Source organism: Saccopteryx leptura, chromosome 1 (assembly GCF_036850995.1).
Source record: "Saccopteryx leptura isolate mSacLep1 chromosome 1, mSacLep1_pri_phased_curated, whole genome shotgun sequence".
Taxonomy (NCBI): Eukaryota; Metazoa; Chordata; class Mammalia; order Chiroptera; family Emballonuridae; genus Saccopteryx; species Saccopteryx leptura.
This window is the reverse complement of record NC_089503.1, coordinates 184,262,426-184,281,433: the sequence shown is the minus strand read 5'-3', so window position 1 is coordinate 184,281,433 and position 19,008 is coordinate 184,262,426. Positions and strand designations below refer to the sequence as shown.

At 40.8% G+C, this 19,008-nt stretch overlaps 1 protein-coding gene and 1 non-coding gene across 4 annotated transcripts in view; one reads left to right on the top strand and one right to left on the bottom strand.

The window, feature by feature from the left end:
* The window catches only part of LYST (lysosomal trafficking regulator), a 249,598-nt gene that overhangs the window by 178,100 nt on the left and 52,490 nt on the right, over positions 1-19,008 (top strand). For all 3 annotated transcript variants that reach the window (XM_066382725.1, XM_066382706.1, XM_066382715.1), the window contains 4 exons: positions 860-926; positions 2,894-3,050; positions 5,769-5,909; positions 9,173-9,390. In XM_066382725.1, coding sequence (XP_066238822.1) covers positions 860-926; positions 2,894-3,050; positions 5,769-5,909; positions 9,173-9,390 — 583 coding nt within the window. The remainder of the gene's footprint in view (positions 1-859; positions 927-2,893; positions 3,051-5,768; positions 5,910-9,172; positions 9,391-19,008) is intronic.
* On the bottom strand, positions 10,403-10,478 carry TRNAD-GUC (transfer RNA aspartic acid (anticodon GUC)). The gene has a single exon. It is a non-coding gene; the product is annotated as a tRNA-Asp (tRNA).

Sequence of the window (19,008 nt, the reverse complement as noted above, 5' to 3'; positions counted from 1 at the left end):
GTTTTTAAGATTAGAAAAGTCTTAAAAACAAAATTAATGTATTTACTATCACTAATTGCAAATCCCTCAGAAATAATTATTTTTAAAAAAAAATAGATAAAGCAACATCTAGGTAAACAGATCTGGCTTGACTTCCTGAAATTTAGGCAAATCTTGATGTTACTGTAGTTACAGTGCCAGATGTTGAAACTTCAGGTGGCCCCATCCCAGTGCCAGACCAGCCAGCCCCTCTGCCTGGGAGCCGCCCTTCCTCAGGGGTCTCTTCTTGCTCGTCCTGTGCTCTCGTGCCTTCCTGTCAGTGTGCACAGCAGCACAGACACATCCACATGCCTGCAGACATGGTGTCGCTTATGTCTGCGAATTAGATAGCAAAGGTTTATTTCAGTACTCACACTCCAAATCTCAACTTGGTCACTAACTCACCTAATAATTAAGTAACATCTCTTCATGATCATATTTCCTGTCCAAACTGCCCTTTCTCACTTCACTACCTCCCTGGGCATAGAGTCTGGGAATGGGGACAGGAGCCCCAGGGCTTGTTAGGACTCAGCTGCAATGGGCAGCCTCCATCACAATTCTGGAGGAGGAGGAGGGATAGCAGTGCTGTTCTTATAGTGGTTATTTGTAAGCCAGGAATCATAACATCAGTATGGATCTGTTTATAAAATTCTAGCTAATAGTTTATGAAATCATAATTTTGAATGGTGACTGTTAGTTGCAACGCAGCATGTGTAAGCACTAAACTAAGGGCCGAGTATTCTTTTGATCACTTACTTAGTCTAAGGATGCAGACAGCTGGGCAGCTCACTCCTGACAGCATCAGAGTACTTTCTATCTCCCATCATCTCTTCCTCTGTAGAAATCTGTCCAAGCCCATAGCTGTGCAATATAAAGAAAAGGAAGATCGTTACATGGACACATACAAGGTAGGTTCAGCTTTTCCTCATTTTTGATAAATGAAAACTGGAGCTTTGTTTTATAGGCTTGTGTTTTATTTTGTTTATAAATTTTAAATTTATAGTATTGATTTTTCTATTATTTACCTTCCTTGTGCTTTGATTAACGGAAAACTGAAAATCATATTATTTTAAATATTACACTATCTCAATTCTCTTCAGTTTGCCCAGAAAAAGGAGCACACTTACAGTGGCATAAATTGGAAGCTAGTGATCCTTTGTTATGTGTAAATGTATAAATAACTATATTCCTTGTAAAAATTACAAAGATTTCCAGGGACATGCCATCCCCTAGTGTTATTTCTGTAACAATATCAATTTTTTTTATGATGCACCATAATCCTTTATTATTCACAGTCAGTTATGCATTGCTTTAACAGAAACTTGCCAGATATTAACATTTAAAAATAGAAAGTAGTCTAACCAGATGGTGCGCAGTGGGTAGAGCATCAGACTGGGATATGGAGGACCCAGGTTTGAGACTCTGAGGTCACCAGCTTGAGCGTGGGCTGATCTGGTTTGAGCAAGGCTCACCAGCTTGAGCCTGAGGTCGCTGGCTCGAGCAAGGGGTCACTCGGTCTGCTGTAGCCCCACAGTCAAGGCACATATGAGAAAGCAATCAATGAACAACTAAGGAGCCACAATGAAAAATTGATACTTCTTATCTCTCTCCCTTCCTGTCTGTCCCTATCTGTCCCTCTCTCTGCCACGGAAAAAAATTAAAAAAAATAAAAATAGAAAGCAATTATATATTTCTGTGAAATTAATATTAATTAAATTCTGTTTGAAATTCAAGTAAACTCATTAGTCACATGTTGCATTCTTCACAACAGTAACAAGATAGGAGCAGCTGAAGCAGTTTTCTTACATTTACCATGTTATCATGTCAGAGTTCCAAAAGTTCCCTCCAAGTATTTTATAACTGTTACTGCTTAATGATACTCTGCAGTGAAAATGAGGCAGTGCTATAGAGATTCTGAAGAAGTGACTCCAGAAATTCACTGTCACCTGAATTTTTTTTTCTTTTGTGACAGTGACAGTAGGGTGGGGGGAGATAGGGACAGACAGACAGGAAGGGAGAGAGATAAGAAGCATCAATTCTTCATTGCATCACCTTAGTTGTTCATTGATTACTTTCTCATATGTGCTTTGACTGGGGGGCTACAGCAGAGCAAGTGACCCCTTGCTCAAGCCAGTGACCTTGGGCTCAAGCCAGCAACCATGAGGTCATGTCCATGATCCCATTCTCAAGCCAGCGACCCCACACTCAACCTGGTGAGCCTGTGCTCAAGCCAGATGAGCCCACACTCAAGCCAGCAACCTTGGGGTTTCGAACCTGGGTCCTCTGTGTTCCAGTCCAGTGCTTTACCCACTGCACCACCACCTGGTCAGGCCACTGTCACCTGACTTTGTTATCAAAGCCAGGCAGCCCTATGGGAGACCAGAATAGTGACATATTAAACATGTGGTTGGGCCTCCTACTTTGTGATGGGAAGATAGGAGTTGTTAAGAGTCACAGTATTTTTTATCTCTGTGTAACTACCCTACAAAACAGCCATGAAATGTTACAACTGGAATTCCAGTATCCTCATACAGTTTCTGTTTCTCTCACATCCCACTGCTGAGAAGCACTGTCCTGAAGAACACAGCATCCCCCTGAATCCCTGCTGATGAGGGCTGCTTGATCAGCATAGACGAGAGGAGCCCTTAGCAGAGTCAGGAGCTGGGAAGGAGGTTGCAGACTGGGAGGTGCCCCTGGATGGTTAGCCCTCAGTGGGACACCCAGGAGGACACCCCCAGACATTCAAGGTGGCTGTTGTCCAAACATGGGGGGAGGGCAGCCATGGGGAACATTGTCATAGGGCTGGTAGGGAAGGATGGTAAAGCTTAGTCTGGAGCTCACTAGCACGAATCTCTCGGTTCCCTGTGTCCTTCAGTACTTGGAGGAAGAGTACCGCAAAGGGGCCAGAGAGGACGACCCATTGCCCCCTGTGCAGCCCTACCACTACGGCTCCCACTATTCCAACAGCGGCACCGTGCTGCACTTCCTGGTCAGGATGCCACCCTTCACCAGGATGTTTCTGGCCTATCAAGGTAAGGCTGCATCAGAACTGCCTGGGAAGGTGTGTTAATCATCAGAAAGGACTTAGCTGACTTCCTTCCTGAAGCCCTCCCTGACATCCGAGACCAATTTACACCACAGGAAGAATTCTATTTATTCCTTCAACAAAATTTTCTTTAGAAAATGTGCAGTGAGCCAAATCATCTTGCTAACGCCTTAAATTTTAGTTTCAAATTAAACATATCTAAGTTTCTAAAATCCAATTCTCTTTTACAAATTAAGACGTAATTCACATACCATAAAATTTACCCATTTTACCTTTTAAAAGTGTATGTAATTCACTTTTTAAAGATGTTCAACTGAATAATTATTTTAGATCATAGTTATCTTTGAACCCTGAAGGGTAATATGTTATTGTAATTTATTATAAATAACGCCTAAACACATCATAGAAGAGCCACACTGCCACCTTCACCATAGTAACTTTCTAGTTAATAATCCTCCACATCAGTGGGTTAAGTGGCAGCCCACAGGCCTGAAGATGATTAGATCCAGGTGAGTTGGTGTGTGTGCAAACAGACACACACTCACCTGTCAGGTTCTAATAAGAACCATGTCATTCAGTCAGTAGTTGTTCTTTGTGACACAATCTTTGTACAATCATTCTCTAGTCATTTACTTCTTTATTTTTACTTGTATTTAACTCCTCCAAGGAGAGGAATGAATCTCTCCTTGGTCTATAAAAGGAGCTTTCTTATGTTAGTCCCTCTATAAGTACACAAAACAATGTTCCCCATGACAGCTGTTCAAATATTTGATGACTATTGCCCTGTCCCTTCTCCCTTTCACTGTTGTTTGTCCCTGGCTAATTATCCTTAGTTAATTTGACATCAGGTCAGAGGCTCCTATGTGCAGGGTCCTTTCCCAGCTGCTGCCAAGGAAACAAACAAACAGGACCGCTCTTACTTAGTGAGGAGTCTTCAAAACCAAGTGAAGCCACCCTCTTTGGCTCTGGTTTCCACACCTGTCACTCTTCCTATCATCTTTCTGGACATCTTTTGATTTGTGAATACCCTTATTAATATGTAGCAGAGTAAAAAAGAATTTTTCAGATGTAGTTTGAGACCACTCCAGTGTAGAACAGAATCATTATGCCCTGCATTTCTTTTAATGTGATATGAAACTCTCAATCAACTAAAATTTGTTAATTTTTTTATACATGTTTCTATTATGCTAGGTTTTCTTCACTATGTATTTAAGTGTGGTTTAAAAAAAACACAGGGACTATGTGAGTCCCCATTCTGTTTCATCTGATTGGTTTAAAATGATTTCTGTTGGCCATTGAATTTATTTCTAGATTTCTGGTTTGGTCTAGGGTTTCTCACCTTGGCACTGTGGTTATTTAAATGTCATCATCTCTGTGTGGGTGGTCCTGTGCATTGTTGGGTGTTAAGCAGGATTTCTGGCCTCCACCCACATGTGAAAAACAAAAATGTCTCCAGACAGTGCCAAATGTCCCCTGGGGGACAGAAGTGGTACTAGTCCTGAACCACTAGTTTAGTACATGCATGTTCTAGGTTACAGGAATTTGTGGTCTTACTTTTTTAAAATTAAGAAACTACGGAGAATTTAAAAATCTGAACAGCCCCTCAGCATGCGTACTTGCCCGCCCCCCAGTTCCATGGTATCCACGCTGGGTTCTGTGACTCCACCTGTTTCACAGAGTGCCTGTAAGTGTTCTGTTTAGATAACTTCTTTTCCTGAGTGAGTTAGTAAATATTTCTTTAAGTGACCCTCCCTACTTTCTGAGAAAAAGATATTTGTAAACTTCATTTCTTCACAGATTATATATTTAGTGCCTGTCAGTGCTGACTGACTTGATGGACAATATAACAAAGTAAAAAAATAATAGGAAATGTGCCCAGCAAATCAGCTAAGGCGTGGGGAAGAAATAGCACATTTGTTAAAATTTGCCTAGCTTGAGACTGAGATTAGTCCATGACAGTTTCCAAATGCAAAAAAGTGTTCAAATTTCAGCCAATTCAGAGGAGCTATAGATAGAACAACGTGGTCCCTAAGGAGCAGCCAAACTGCTAGTTTCCAGAGGCAGCCTTTGGTGCGTCCATGTCCTAAGCCTGCCCTAAGCTGGGAAGACTGATGCCTGTGACAGAAGAACACAGCTCAAAACTTAGTTCTTGACTACTGATAGTCTGCACCAGAGCTACGTAGCAAAGGAGTGAATCAGAACATCTAAAGCAAGGCCCCCTGCCCCAAATAAAAGAAAGAAAAAGCTGTCTTAACAATTAGAAGTGAAGGAATAATTTTGCTTCCTGATGGGGAAAAAGCTATTTTAGCCACTTGAACTTTAACTTTTCTTCATTATTATTAATTTATTTAATAAATAAACCATTATTGAGTACCTAGTGTGTACTAGGTATAAGTAATACCTCAGGTACCTGCTTTTATGGAAACTTTATTCTACAATACTTGGGTAGCTAGTCATCAATTAAATAAATGATATAAATTCATCAAGTTTTATGTGTTATGAAAACAATACAGATTTTAAATAATAAAATATGTTCTCAAATTATGTAGAGAAATGTTTATTTTCAAGACTAAACATTATTTTAGCTATGGATAAACAAAATGAACATTATTTTGATCTTTTTGAAGTAACAAAAATTAATTATGACAGGTTTCAAATAGAATCAGGTCTTTGTGTCTTAATTATTATTTCTGTTTCTTTATAGATCAAAGTTTTGACATTCCAGACAGAACCTTCCATTCCATGAATACAACCTGGCGTCTCTCATCTTTTGAATCCATGACTGATGTGAAAGAGCTCATCCCGGAGTTCTTCTATCTTCCAGAGTTCTTAGTTAACCGAGAAGGTATATATAACAAGAAAGCATTTCTTGGGTATATATCTGAGCATTAGTACTTATTTTATAATTTTTCAAAAACAAAAATAAAAATAGCTTATTTAAGTCCTAAAATTTGAGTACATAAATAAGAGAAATACCTTTATATTAAGAATATAATTTTATTTCCAGGTGAGCTTGAGGATTTTAAGTTTTTTAGCAGGACCAAATATATCTGAAAAACTTTGAACTATTAAAAATATTTGTATCCTGACCAGTGGTGGCACAGTGGGTAGAGTATTGACCTGGGAATATGGAATATGGGTAGAGTATTTGAACCCAGGACACACTGAAGTGTCCCGGGTTCAAAACCCCAAGGTCGCCAGCTTGAGTGCAGGTTCACCAGCTTGAGTGTGGGGTCCCGGGGTCACCAGCTTAAGTGTGGGATCATTCACATGATCCCGTGGTTGCTGGCTAGAGCCCCAAAACTACGGGCTTGAAGCCCAAGGTCACTGGCTTGAGCAAGGGGGTCACTGGCTCAGCTGGAGACCCCCAGTCAAGGCACATATGAGAAGCAGTGAACAACTATTAATACCACAACTATGAGTTGATGTTCCTCATCTCCCTTCCCGTCTGTCTGTCTGCCTGCCTTCCTCTAGCCTCTCTCTCATTAAAGGGAAAAAAATTGTAAACAAGTATTTTAATTTAGTTACAGAAATTTGCTTTATTCTCATTTTTAAAAATGAGTCATGAATTTATTAAAAACACAATTATAAATTAACCAAAATTTCAATGATTTTATGAGGAATGACTAAGTTATAAATAAACACTCTAACCAGAAATATCTAATAATTAAAAAGCATACTAGAAGATGAAACGCGACATTTTGTGATGCCAGTGACCAACACTCTTGGTCAGCGCTACTGGCTCTTTAACAGATCAGTTAACCATTTAGAGGTATTCTGGGGGGGGGGGGGGGGGGGTTGTTGTTTTTTTCATTTTTCCGAAGCTGGAAATGGGGAGGCAGTCAGACAGACTCCCGCATGCACCCGACTGGGATCCACCTGGCATGCCCACCAGGGGGCAATGCTCTGCCCCTCTGGGGCGTCGCTCTGTTGCATCCAGAGCCATTCTAGCACCTGAGGCAGAGGCCACAGAGCCATCCTCAGCACCCGGGCCATCTTTGCTCCAATGGAGCCTCGGCTGCGGGAGGGGAAGAGAGAGACAGAGAGGAAGGAGAGGGGAAGGGGTGGAGAAGCAGATGGGTGCCTCTCCAGTGTGCCTTGGTCGGGAATCGAACCCAGGACTCCTGCATACCAGGCCGGCGCTCTACTGCTGAGCCAACTGGCCAGGGCGCTGGGTTGTTTTCTATGTTACTTAATTTCATATTTTCATGTGACCTTTAGGAATATATGGAATTGAAACATATCTCTAGAGAAGTTAGTATTGGGCAAATTACTGTAGAATTGCACTCTATATTTACTGGCCTGTGTGGAGTTGTTTGGAGAATAATTAATATGTCCACATTCTGATTCCTTGTGGTGTGTTACCTGGTGTTGCTCACATGAGAAATGCCTCAGTAAAACCAGCACCTGCAGTTGGGTCCGGCCTTGCAGCTTTCCATTTGGGGCTCCTACTTAAATCTGCTGCCTGTCCTCTCTGTCTGTCATGTGTAAGTTTCAATTCTATGGCTGCATAACAACCCCCACACATAGTGGCTTAGAACAATACATTAATTGTCCATCCCAGTCTCTGCAGGTCAGAGACTTGGGAGCAGCCCAGCCAGGGGTTTTTCTGGTTTGGCTCAGAGTCTCTCACACAGTTGCACTCAGGTTGGCTGGAGCTGGAACAGAGCAGCTGGAGGTGGGCAGGCATTTCTCTTCCATGTGGTTTCTCCATGTGGATGACTAGTGTGGTCTTTCTCACAGCATAATGGCTGCAGGCACCCTCCTTAGCAACTTGGGTGCTAAAGGCAAGTTCCTGCGAGAGGGGAACAGAAGCTGCACAGCCTTTCCAGCCCCGCAATGGAGGTCAACCAGCGTCACTTCCATGCACTGAGTTGCTGAGGCAGTCACCATGCTTGCCCACACTCAAAAGAAAGGAATGCAGACTTGGCCACTCAATGGATGCATAGCAAGATTCTAGGAAGCATGCAAAGCAGCCAGTGTTGTCATTGCCATTTTTGGACAATACAGTTTGCTATAATATATATCATGTCATTCCTACCAGTATCCCTATAGGCCTGTCATTGTGCCTCCAGTCATTTCTGAGGGAAGAGTATCTTCCTCTGTGCTGTGTCCTCAGACCAGCTGAAAGTAGGGAATGATTTGAGTTCATAGTGACACCCTGCTGCTGAGTCCCTCCCCAGCTCAGCCCTCTGATGCTCTTTTACTGTCCTTAAACCAGCAAATCCTACTGCTTCTCCAAAGGCCCACATAGGCGCTCAGCCATCTATCCTGAAGCACTCTGCCTACCGCTGTCTGCAGGTCATCCCCACCCTGACTTGTGTTAATTTTATACGCGTTGTGGTTTGTATTTCACATCATATGATTTCAAAATACTGCCAAAGTTAGTGACAGCCCTCTAGCTCTTTTACAAGATCAACAAGTAGACAGCAACTTAATTTTATATGGAGTGCAATCTGCTTTTAAGAGGTCCTTTTTCATTTGCATTCTGTTAATGGTGTTCAGATTTTCTATTCATAAAAGGTAGCACATAAAACCTTTCTGTTCAAAGGTACCATTTTGTTTTAGGTAAATTTCTGAGACTTTTGTTTCTACCAGCAGACTGATGAGGCAACTAGATCACGTGTCTTGATGCCTCATAGTCTCTTGTTTGGTGTGTTTGGTGATTTTGTTGTACGTCAGAGCAGGCCTTGTAGACTTTCCATGAAGTTCACAGTCTAAGATGTTCATTCTAGGAATGTGCATGCTTTGCATTAACTGAGGTTTTTAATTAATTCAGAAATGTTTATACGAACCTTAGTTTAATTTTAATCAAGTTGACAGTCAAACAGACATTTAAGCACTTACTGTATTTGAAAACATGATTTGTGGATATTGGAATTAGTAGGCAGTCGTTTTCTGCTTATTCTTCAGTATGCTATAAAGTGACAGAGGATAAAGTTGACAAATCTCCCAGTTAAGTAGAGCAGGACTGGCCCGTGTGGCTGTTACCAGGTGAGTAAGTGGATGGTCAGCAGCATTACTGTCCCCTTTGCTACAGCTATTTCTGGAGGCCAAATGAAGCACTCTTCGGGGGAGATACACACTAATAGTAGTCTTGTTTTTTAGGTTTTGATTTTGGTGTGCGTCAGAATGGTGAACGGGTTAATCACGTCAACCTCCCACCGTGGGCACGAAACGACCCTCGTCTTTTTATCCTCATCTATCGGCAAGCTCTGGAGTCTGACCACGTGTCCCACAATATCTGTCAGTGGATTGACTTGGTGTTTGGGTATAAGCAAAAAGGGAAGGCTTCTGTTCAGGCCATCAATGTTTTTCATCCTGCTGTAAGTGACTCTTTTAAAATAACCTGTGTGTGTGTGTGTGTGTGTGTGTGTGTGTGTATGGTATTACCTGAATGTTTAAAGGTTAGATGATTTCTTTAAAATACCTAAGTCAGTGGTTCTCAAAGTGTGCACCAGGGCACACTGGTGCACCCTAGAAGATTTCCAGGTGTGCCCAATGGTATTCCAGAGAGATATGTGCCTGTTGGGGACCAAAAAACCAACATAGTTTTTGGAGTTTAGATTTTTGGGGAGACTGAGGTGTGGGGAATTGGCTGTAAAGCTGACAGTCTACCCAACCCCCCACCTCACTTGCCTGATTAGGTTACAAAAGGCTGTTAAGCTGTGGTGCTGGATTGTTTACACTACCCCCCATGTTCCCCGGAAAGACTGGAGGCAAGTTTCTTCTATCCTTTGTTTGGTGTCAAGTTAAGATGATATGTATGGTGGGGGTTTTCTGCACTCAACACAATTAAGAGTAAAAAGAGAGGAATTCTTCAATATATTGACGAGGAAATGAGAATTTGCCTTTCAAATATATGCCCAAACATTGAAGAAATCGCTAGGACACATCAGGCTCATGTTTTTTATAAACACAAGAATGAAAAAGCTAAACACATTTGCTCTGAGACCTGCCGAATTTACTAAATCTTACTAAGAATGTATCTGTATATATAAAAAGATAACTTTGTTGTAGTTTTTAATTTTTTAACCTTTTTTTTTATTATTTTTTATTTTTCTGAAGTTGGAAACGAGGAGGCAGTCAGACAGATTCCCGCATGCGCCCAACCAGGATCCACCCCGCACTCCCACCAGGGGGTGATGCTCTGCCCATCTGGGGCGTTGCTCTGTTGCATCCAGAGCCATTCTAGCACCTGAGGCAGAGGCAATAGGGCCATCCTCAGTGCCCCGGGAAACTTTGCTCCAATGGAGCCTTGGCTGTGGGAGGGGAAGAGAGAGACAAAGAGGAAGGAGAGGGGGAGGGGTGGAGAAGCAGATGAGCACTTCCCCTGTGTGCCCTGGCCGGGAATCAAACCCGGGACTCCTGCACGACAGGCCGACGCTCTACCACTGAGCCAACCGGCCAGGGCCTTTAACCTCTCTTTTTTACAAATTCTAAAAAGCATAACTCAAAAAATGTAACATAAAAATGTTTTTTAATTTCAGAATAAATTAATTTTGTTGTATTTATTTCATTTAATTACCATAAAAGCACTTGGACTTAATTTTTTTCTTTAATATTTGACTTAATTATTATAATATATTCTTAGAAATTTGTATATAGTGTACCTACAATTATTTGTAGGATTTTAAATGCCCCCAACTTCAAAAAGTTTGAGAACCACTGACCTAAGTTATCAAAGAGAATTAGCAATGACACTATACTGTTACCCAAGATTTTTTCAGATTTTATATTTCCCCTCCTTAAAAATAACTAAGATAGCCCCTGGCAGGTTTTCTCAGTGGATAGAGCATCAGCCTGGCATGCAGACATCCCATGTTCAATCCCTGGTCAGGGCACACATGAGAAGAGACCATCTGTTTCTCTTCCCCTCCTTCTCTCCCTTCTCTTCCTCTTCTCCCTCAGCCAGTGGCTTAGTTGGTCCAAGCATTGGCCCCAGACAGCAGTTGCCATATGGATCCCAGTTGGATGCATGCAGGAATCTGTCTCTTTGTCTCCCCTCCTCTCACTTAAAAAAAAAGAAAAAGACTAAGGTACTGCCTAACTGGTGGTGGTACAGTAGATTGAGTGTCGGCCCAGGATGCCAACTACCCCAATTTGAAACTCTGAGGTTGCTGGCTAGAGCGCAGGCTCGCTGGCTTGAGCGTGGGCTAGCCAGTGTGAGCACAGGATTATCAACATGATCATAAGGTTGCTAGGTAGAGCCCAAAGGTCACTGGCCTGAAGCCCAAGGTCGCTAGCTTGAGCCAAGGGGTTACTGGCTCAGCTTGAGCTTCCCGGTCAAGGCACTTAAGAGAAGCAATCAATAAAAAACAACTAAAAAGTGAAGCAACTATGAGTTGATACTTCTCATCTCTCTCCTCCCTCCCTTTCTCTGCCTTCCTCTTTCTTTTTTCTTTCTTTCTCTGTCTCTCTCTCTCAAAAAAAAATTAAGGTACTATGTGCCAATACTTCCCAAGACAACGTTCAGGTTGGATGAGGACTTACGGACTCAGCAAATAATTGGACTTAACAACTAAGGTTTGTTACAGTGACAGATACAAAGCAAAATCAGCAAAAGGAAAAGATGCCTGAGGCTAACTTCTAAGACTCTCCTCCCAGGGGACTAGGAATAACACCCTTCCTCCAGTGCAAATTGTAACAGAGTGGGTGATGTCCTACTAGGGACACTCATTCGTGACTCAGTGCCCAGGCTCTTGTCTGGGGTCTGGTCATTAGGCCTCTTTATCTTGCATGTACTGAAATTCCAGACTCCCAGAAGGAAATTAGGTGTCAGCATAAACCACACTGTTTGTGCAGACACTTTTGGCACAGGGGATTCACTTTTGTAAGTTAGGGAATGGTGGGAACTCTCCTGAAACCCGTGTTCCCAGACCCAGCCAAGGGCCAGCCTTGCAAGCAGGCCTCCCACAGGAGAGAAGCCAGGCCTGCCATTGACTCCTGTCTGCTCACTGTCTGTTTTAAAATGCCATCATTTTTCCTTACTGCAAAAACAGCATTTGTGCCTTGTTAGAAAAATATATGAGATAGAGACTGCAAAAGGAAGAAACTTAAAGACCAACTTTGATGTCATCATCCAGAGATAAACATCAAAACTACCTTCTAACCTGACCAGGTGGTGGCACAGTGGATAGAGCGTTGGACTGGGATGCAAAAGGACCCAGGTTCGAGACCCCAAGGTCGCCAGCTTGAGCGCAGGCTCACCTGGTTTGAGCAAAAGCTCACCAGCTTGGACCCAAGGTCGCTGGCTCGAGCAAGGGGTTACTCGGTCTGCTGAAGGCCCGCAGTCAAGGCACATATGAGAGAGCAATGAACAACTAAAGTGCCACAATGAAAAACTGATGATTGATGCTCCTCATCTCTCTCCATTCCTGTCTGTCTGTCCCTGTCTATCCCTCTCTCTGATTCTCTCTCTGTCTCTGTAAAAAAAAAAAAAAAAAAGCTACCTTTTAGATTTTTTCTATATATCTTTCCACTTATATGATAGTATAATTTATTTAACCAGTCTCCCATTGTTGGATATTTAGTATTTGTTTGCTATTAAAATTTATATTCCTGAGGTTATTTCCTTCTGCATGTCTTTATTTCCTTAAGATATAGTAAATTCCTCAGAGCAGAAGTGTTACTTTTCACATATACTTTTTGAGGTTGTAAGGCTGCCAAAAACTTACTGTATTTCCCCATGTATAAGATGCTTCCACTTTAATTTGAGGGCCCCCAATTTTTTTTTAAATGTAGTACATAAAATTACTGAACTCAAGTTTCATTCATCATAAAATTCATACAACTCTTCATCTACACATAAAAGTGGGAAATTCAATTTTAAAAAATCTATAACCACTGTATAAGACGCGCCCAGTTTTTAGACCTCAAATTTTTCAGAAAAGGGTGCATCTTATACATGGGGAAATATGGCATCTATTCAAGAAACATTTACTTTGCTTGGCCCTGGGATGTAAAGGTGAAGATGACTCAAGCAGGGAGAGTGGGAGTGGAGTCCAGAGGAGGCCTCTCAAAGGAGATTCCTCAAGGAGTAAGAAGTGAAAGGGAAAAATAAGAGGACACAGCTATTTCCTGGCACTTCCCAGTGACTAGCTACTCAAGTACAGCAGATGAACCATGAGTCCACTGCATTGGCATTATTTAGCCTCTTTGTTTTCCTAACTTTAAAATTAGGCAGTGGAAGTAGATCAAGCTTGTACTTTTCCTCTAGCTAGGGTTTTCTGTGTAGGTTCATCAGTGTTTATAATAAGTACAGCTGCAATGCACATCTGGAACCTTGTGCCTGGGCCTGTTTGTGCTAGAGAAACATTCCTGAATAGTAGTTTTAAAATAAAATCTGTTTAGTCCATTTGGATCAGTATTTATTTTAAGTGCCTCTCAGGTAATGGAAAATTAAATTCCTAAGAGACCTCTGTCTGGAAGAGAATCAGACAGATGTCCTGACACTCTAATAGAAGATAAATGCTATGACAGAGTTCTGAAAAGGGGGAACAATACATTGTGATTGGCAAATAGTAATTTTATAATTAAGAGTAGTTATAAAATAAAGGCAAGGCTTCAGTTGTAATTTTTGAACTTCATTCACATTTGATCTAAAATGTAATTTTAAAAGCAATTAGAAATTTTGACAGTAACCTCAGTATACTCTTCCTATAAACCTGCCCCATCTTTCCAATTATTCTAATATAAACTTCACATTAAAAGTATCTGCATGATGAAATATCCATGTAATTCTCATTTTCCTAGAGTTTTTTTTACTAATTCTTTGGGACTTTAGAACTTTAAAAAGGACAATTTACACCATTGTTCTAGGATTTTTATAAAATTCAGTTCATGGGACAAAACAAGGCAGTGACTAAGTGTATAGCCTCTAAATTCAGAATTGACTTCAGATCCTCACTCTGTGGCTCTGACACTTGTTATGTAATCCTGGGCCAATAGTTTGACCTCTCTGTACCTAATGGACAAATTTATAAAATGGGAGCAATCATGCCCACCTGTGAGGAAGGAAATTTACATAGGATGGTGTCTGCCTTATAGTATGGTACAAATATGTGTCACCTTTTCAGAAAGGATGTAAAAACACCTTTTCACATTAACTCACCATTCACTAATCTGTGGGTTCACCTAGACACTGATACCACAGAATGTAAAGAAGCACTATTTTAAAATAAATAAGAGTTCTGTCTAGAGCAATGGTTTTCAACCACCAGTCTGCGGACCAATGCTGGTCTACCAGAAATTTCTGTATAGTGTTCAGGGTGGTTCATTCTTTCGTGAGCCAGCGTGAAATTTCTGGCAGACAGACACCGGTCCATAGAATAGCGGTTGAAAACCAGTGGTCGAGGATGATTCCAGTCATCATTTGAATTTTTAGTATATTGAGTCCAGCAGCCATGGAGAATGACCCCAGTTCAGATAAGCACTTATAAGAAGCATTTGACAAAGAGTAGAATTGAGAGAGTGTGGTGCTGAAGGTTATTAACTTCTGAAGACTCTTTGAGATTTTATTTTGGCACTTACAGATAATTATATCTAGCTGTGTAAATGAATTTGCCATGTCTGGTTAGATTGTAAAAGATAAGTTGTATAAGTGGGTTTGCACAGAGCATGACAGATCTGTCCCAACTGTTAATGGCTGGCTTTGGATGGGCACGTACCTCACTCTCCCACTGACAACACTGAGGAAGAGGGAGTGACTGACGCCCTGTGCTCTGAAGAGCTCTGCACTTTCACTTCCTTCATCTCATCAGATTCACTTACAGGTCTTGTTAGATCCTAAATAACACTCCCTGGAGAAAACCAAAATGGCAGCGGAGTAGGCAGACACACAGACTACCAGCTCACCCTACCAAACTGGATTAAAAATTAATTTAGGAACAATCAGTATGAAAAACCAACTTTGGATTAAAAGAACAGGTCTCAAAAACTAAGGAGCAAAGAAGAAGCCACACTGAGCCTGGTAGGGAGCTCTGAGCCGCAGTGGATCTTTCCTGCTTCCAGGAACAAAGGTCGGGTTAGACTGAGAGCCCAGAAGGGCTCTCATTACAAGGAGAAGAGCAGAGAATATTGCTCACAGCCACTTGCCTGGGGTCCTGGGAACGAGGTGAGCCGAGAGGACTGGCTTGTCTTCCAAAAGGAAAGTGGGGAGAGAGAGACAGACAGTGATGGGCAGAGGAATGCATGGAGTGACCTGAGAGGCTGACTCATCCAGTGCATAGGCGGCCATAGCTGGGGGATGGGTTGAACTCTTAACAAAGCACAAGCCTAAAGTGGTTCTGGGTGACCCACCTCCGGAAAGCTCTCCAGCTCCAATCAGAGCATTAAGACACAGCTGAAAACAGGAAGTGGGGAGGAATGGCAGTAACTCAGGACTCCATGGAGATCATGGAACAGAGAAAGCACCCTGCCCCCAGAGAGAAGCTGGTGCAGATCCACAGATCGGGCCTTCAGAGTCTCAGGTTACACCTACCACATTCCTGGATACAGCTCCAAATAAGCCCCCTGCTGAGATCAGTAAGCAAGACTACCACTGAATTAAGAAAACTGAGAAGAAAACAAAGAAATCAAGACTTCAAAGAGGCTCTACTACATAAGGAGATGACAGCTTGAAGAAGCCTACAAGTCATAGAGAATAATGAGTAGGCAGAGAAGCATAACTCATATGCTTCAACAAGATAAATCATCTGATAAAGTCTTGGATGAATCGGAAGTATTCAAATTACTGGATGCAAAGTATAAATTAATGATTTTTAGGATGCTTAATGATCTCAAAGCTACAATGGATGGACTTAATGAACACTCCAGTAAAGAAATTGAAAGTATCAAAAAGAACACAGAAATCATAAAAAAGAAGCAGACAGAAATGACAAACACAATATCAGAAATGAAGACTATACTGGAAGGAATTAAAAGCAGGCTGGATGAAGCAGAGGATAGAATCAGCGACTTAGAGGACAAGATAAGTGAAAGCATGGAATTGGAGCAGCAAAAAGAAAAAAGACTGAAAAAATCTGAGGAAACTCTAAGAGAGCTCTGTGACAATATAAAGAGAAACAACATCTGCATCATAGGGGTTCCTGAAGAAGAGAGAGAACAAGGGTTAGAGACCTTGTTCAATGAAATCATAGCTGAAAACTTCCCTAAATTGATGCAGGAAAAAGTCACACAAGTTTAAGAAGCACAGAGGATTCCATTATAGAGAAACCCAAAAAATCTACACCAAGACACATCATAATTAAAATACCAAAGCTAAGAGATAAAGAGAAAATATTAAAAGCTGTTAGAAAGAAAGGCTATCACCTACAAAGGAGCCCCCATAAGGATGATATCTGACTTCTCAACAGAAACACTTAAGGACAGACAGGAATGGCAAGACATAGTCAAAGTAATGCAGAACAAGAGCCTATAACCAAGACTTCTTTATCCAGCAAGGCTATCATTTAAAATTGAAGGAATAATAAAAAGCTTCCCAGACCAAAAAAAATCTCAAGGAATTCATTACAACCAAACCAGTGCTGCAAGAAATGTTAAGGGGCCTGTTGTAAACAGAACAAAGGGGGGAAAGAATATAGTAAAAGAGAAATATAATTTTAAAGAATAAAATGGCAATAAACAACTACATATCAATAATAACTGTAAATGTAAATGGATTAAATGCTCCAATCAAAAGACATAGGGTAGCTGAATGGATAAGAAAACAGGACCCATACATATGCTGTCTACAGGAGACGCACCTCAAAACAAAAGATACACATAGACTGAAAGTAAAACTATGAAAAAAAATATTTCATGCAAATGGAAATGAAAAAAAAGCTGGGGTAGCAATACTTATATCTGACAAAATGGACTTTAAAACAAAGACTTTTTTGTTTTAAGGGATAAAGAAAGTCACTACATAATAATAAAGGGAGCAATCCAACAGGAAGATATAACCATTATAAATATCTATGCACCTAATATAGGAGCATCCAAATATATAAAGCAGATTTTGATGGACATAAAGGGCGAGATCAACAGCAATACTATAATAGTAGGGGATTTCAATACCCCACTAACATCAATGGATAGATCCTTAAGAAAGAAAATTAACAAAGAAAAAACAGAATTAAGGGATACACTAGATCAACTGGACTTAATAGATATCTTCAGAACCTCCCACCTTAAAGCAGCAGAATGTACATTCTTTTCAAGTGCTCATGGTACATTCTCTAGGATAGACCACATGTCAGGGTATAAAACGAGTCTCAACAAATTTAAGAAGATTGAAACTATATCAACTATCTTCTCTGACCACAATGGCATGAAACTAGAAATCAACTACAATCAGAAAACTGAAAAACACTCAAACACTTGGAAAGTAAACAGCATGTTATTCAACAACAACTGGGTCAACAGTGAATTCAAGGAAGAAATAAAAAATTTCCTTGAAACAAATGAAAATGAGCATACAACAAAATCTGTGGGACATAGCAAAAGCAGTCTTGAGAGGGAAGTTCATAGCATTACAGGCATACCTTAAGAAGCTGGAAAAGCTAAAAAAAAACAAAACAAAAAAAAAAACAACTTATTCCTGCAACTAAAAGAACTAGAAAAAGAACAGCAAGTAAAGCCTAGAGGAAGTAGAAGGAAGGAAATAATAAAGATCAGAGCAGAAATAAATGAGATAGAGACTAAAAAAACAATACAGAGGATCAATGAAACCAGAAGCTGGTTCTTTTAAAAAGTAAACAAGATCGATGAACCCTTAGCCAGACTCACCAAGAAAAAAAGAGAAAAGACTTAAATAAATTAAAATGAGGGTGGAGAAGTAACAACGGACATAGCAGAAATACAAAGGATTGTAAGAAAATACTATGAAGAACTGTATACCAAAAAATTAGACAACCTAGGTGAAATGGACAAATTTATTGAAAAAGGTAATCTTTCAAAAATCAATCTGGAAGAATCAGAAAACCTAAAGAGACCAATTACAACAAATAGATCGAAACAGTTATCAATAAACTCCCAACAAACAAAAGCCCTGAGCCAGATGGCTTCACAGGCAAATTCTACCAAACATTCAAAGAAGAACTAACTCTTATTTTTTTCAAGCTATTTCAAAAAAATTTTAAGAGGAGGGAAAACTTCCAAGCTCCTTTTATGAGGCGAGCATAATTCTGATTCCAAAACCAGGCAAAGGCCTGACCAGGTGGTGGCACAGTGGATAGAGTGTCAGACTGGGATGCGGATGACCCAGGTTTGAGACCCCAAGGTCGCCAGCTTGAGTGTGGGCTCATCTGGTTTGAGCAAAGCTCACCAGCTTGGACCCAAGGTCGCTGGCTTGAGCAAGGGGTTACTCGGTCTGCTATAGCCCCACGGTCAAGGCACATATGAGAAAGCAATCAATGAACAATTAAGGTGTTGCAACAAAAAACTAATGATTGATGCTTCTCATCTCGCTCCCTTCCTGTCTATCTGTCCCTATCTATCCCTCTCTCTGACTTTCTCTCTGTCTCTGAAAAAAAAGGCGTCAAATACAACACAAAGAAAGAAAACTAAAGGCCAATATCCCTGATGAATTTAGATGCTAAAATTCTCAACAAAATATTAGCAAACCAGATCTAGCAATACATGAAAACAATCATACATAATGATCAAGTGGGATTTATTCTGGGGAGACAAGGCTGGTACAATATTTGCAAATCAAACAATGTGATTCATCACATAAACAAAAGGAAGGAGAAAAACCACATGATAATATCAATAGATGCAGATAAAAATCCCCATTTATGATCAAAACTCTCAGCAAAGTGGGAATACAGGGAACATACCTCAACATAATAAAGGCCATATATGACAGACCCACAGCCAACATCATACTCAATGGACAAAAGTTAAAAGCAATCTCCTCAAGATCAGGAACAAGGCCCTGGCCGGTTGGCTCAGCGGTAGAG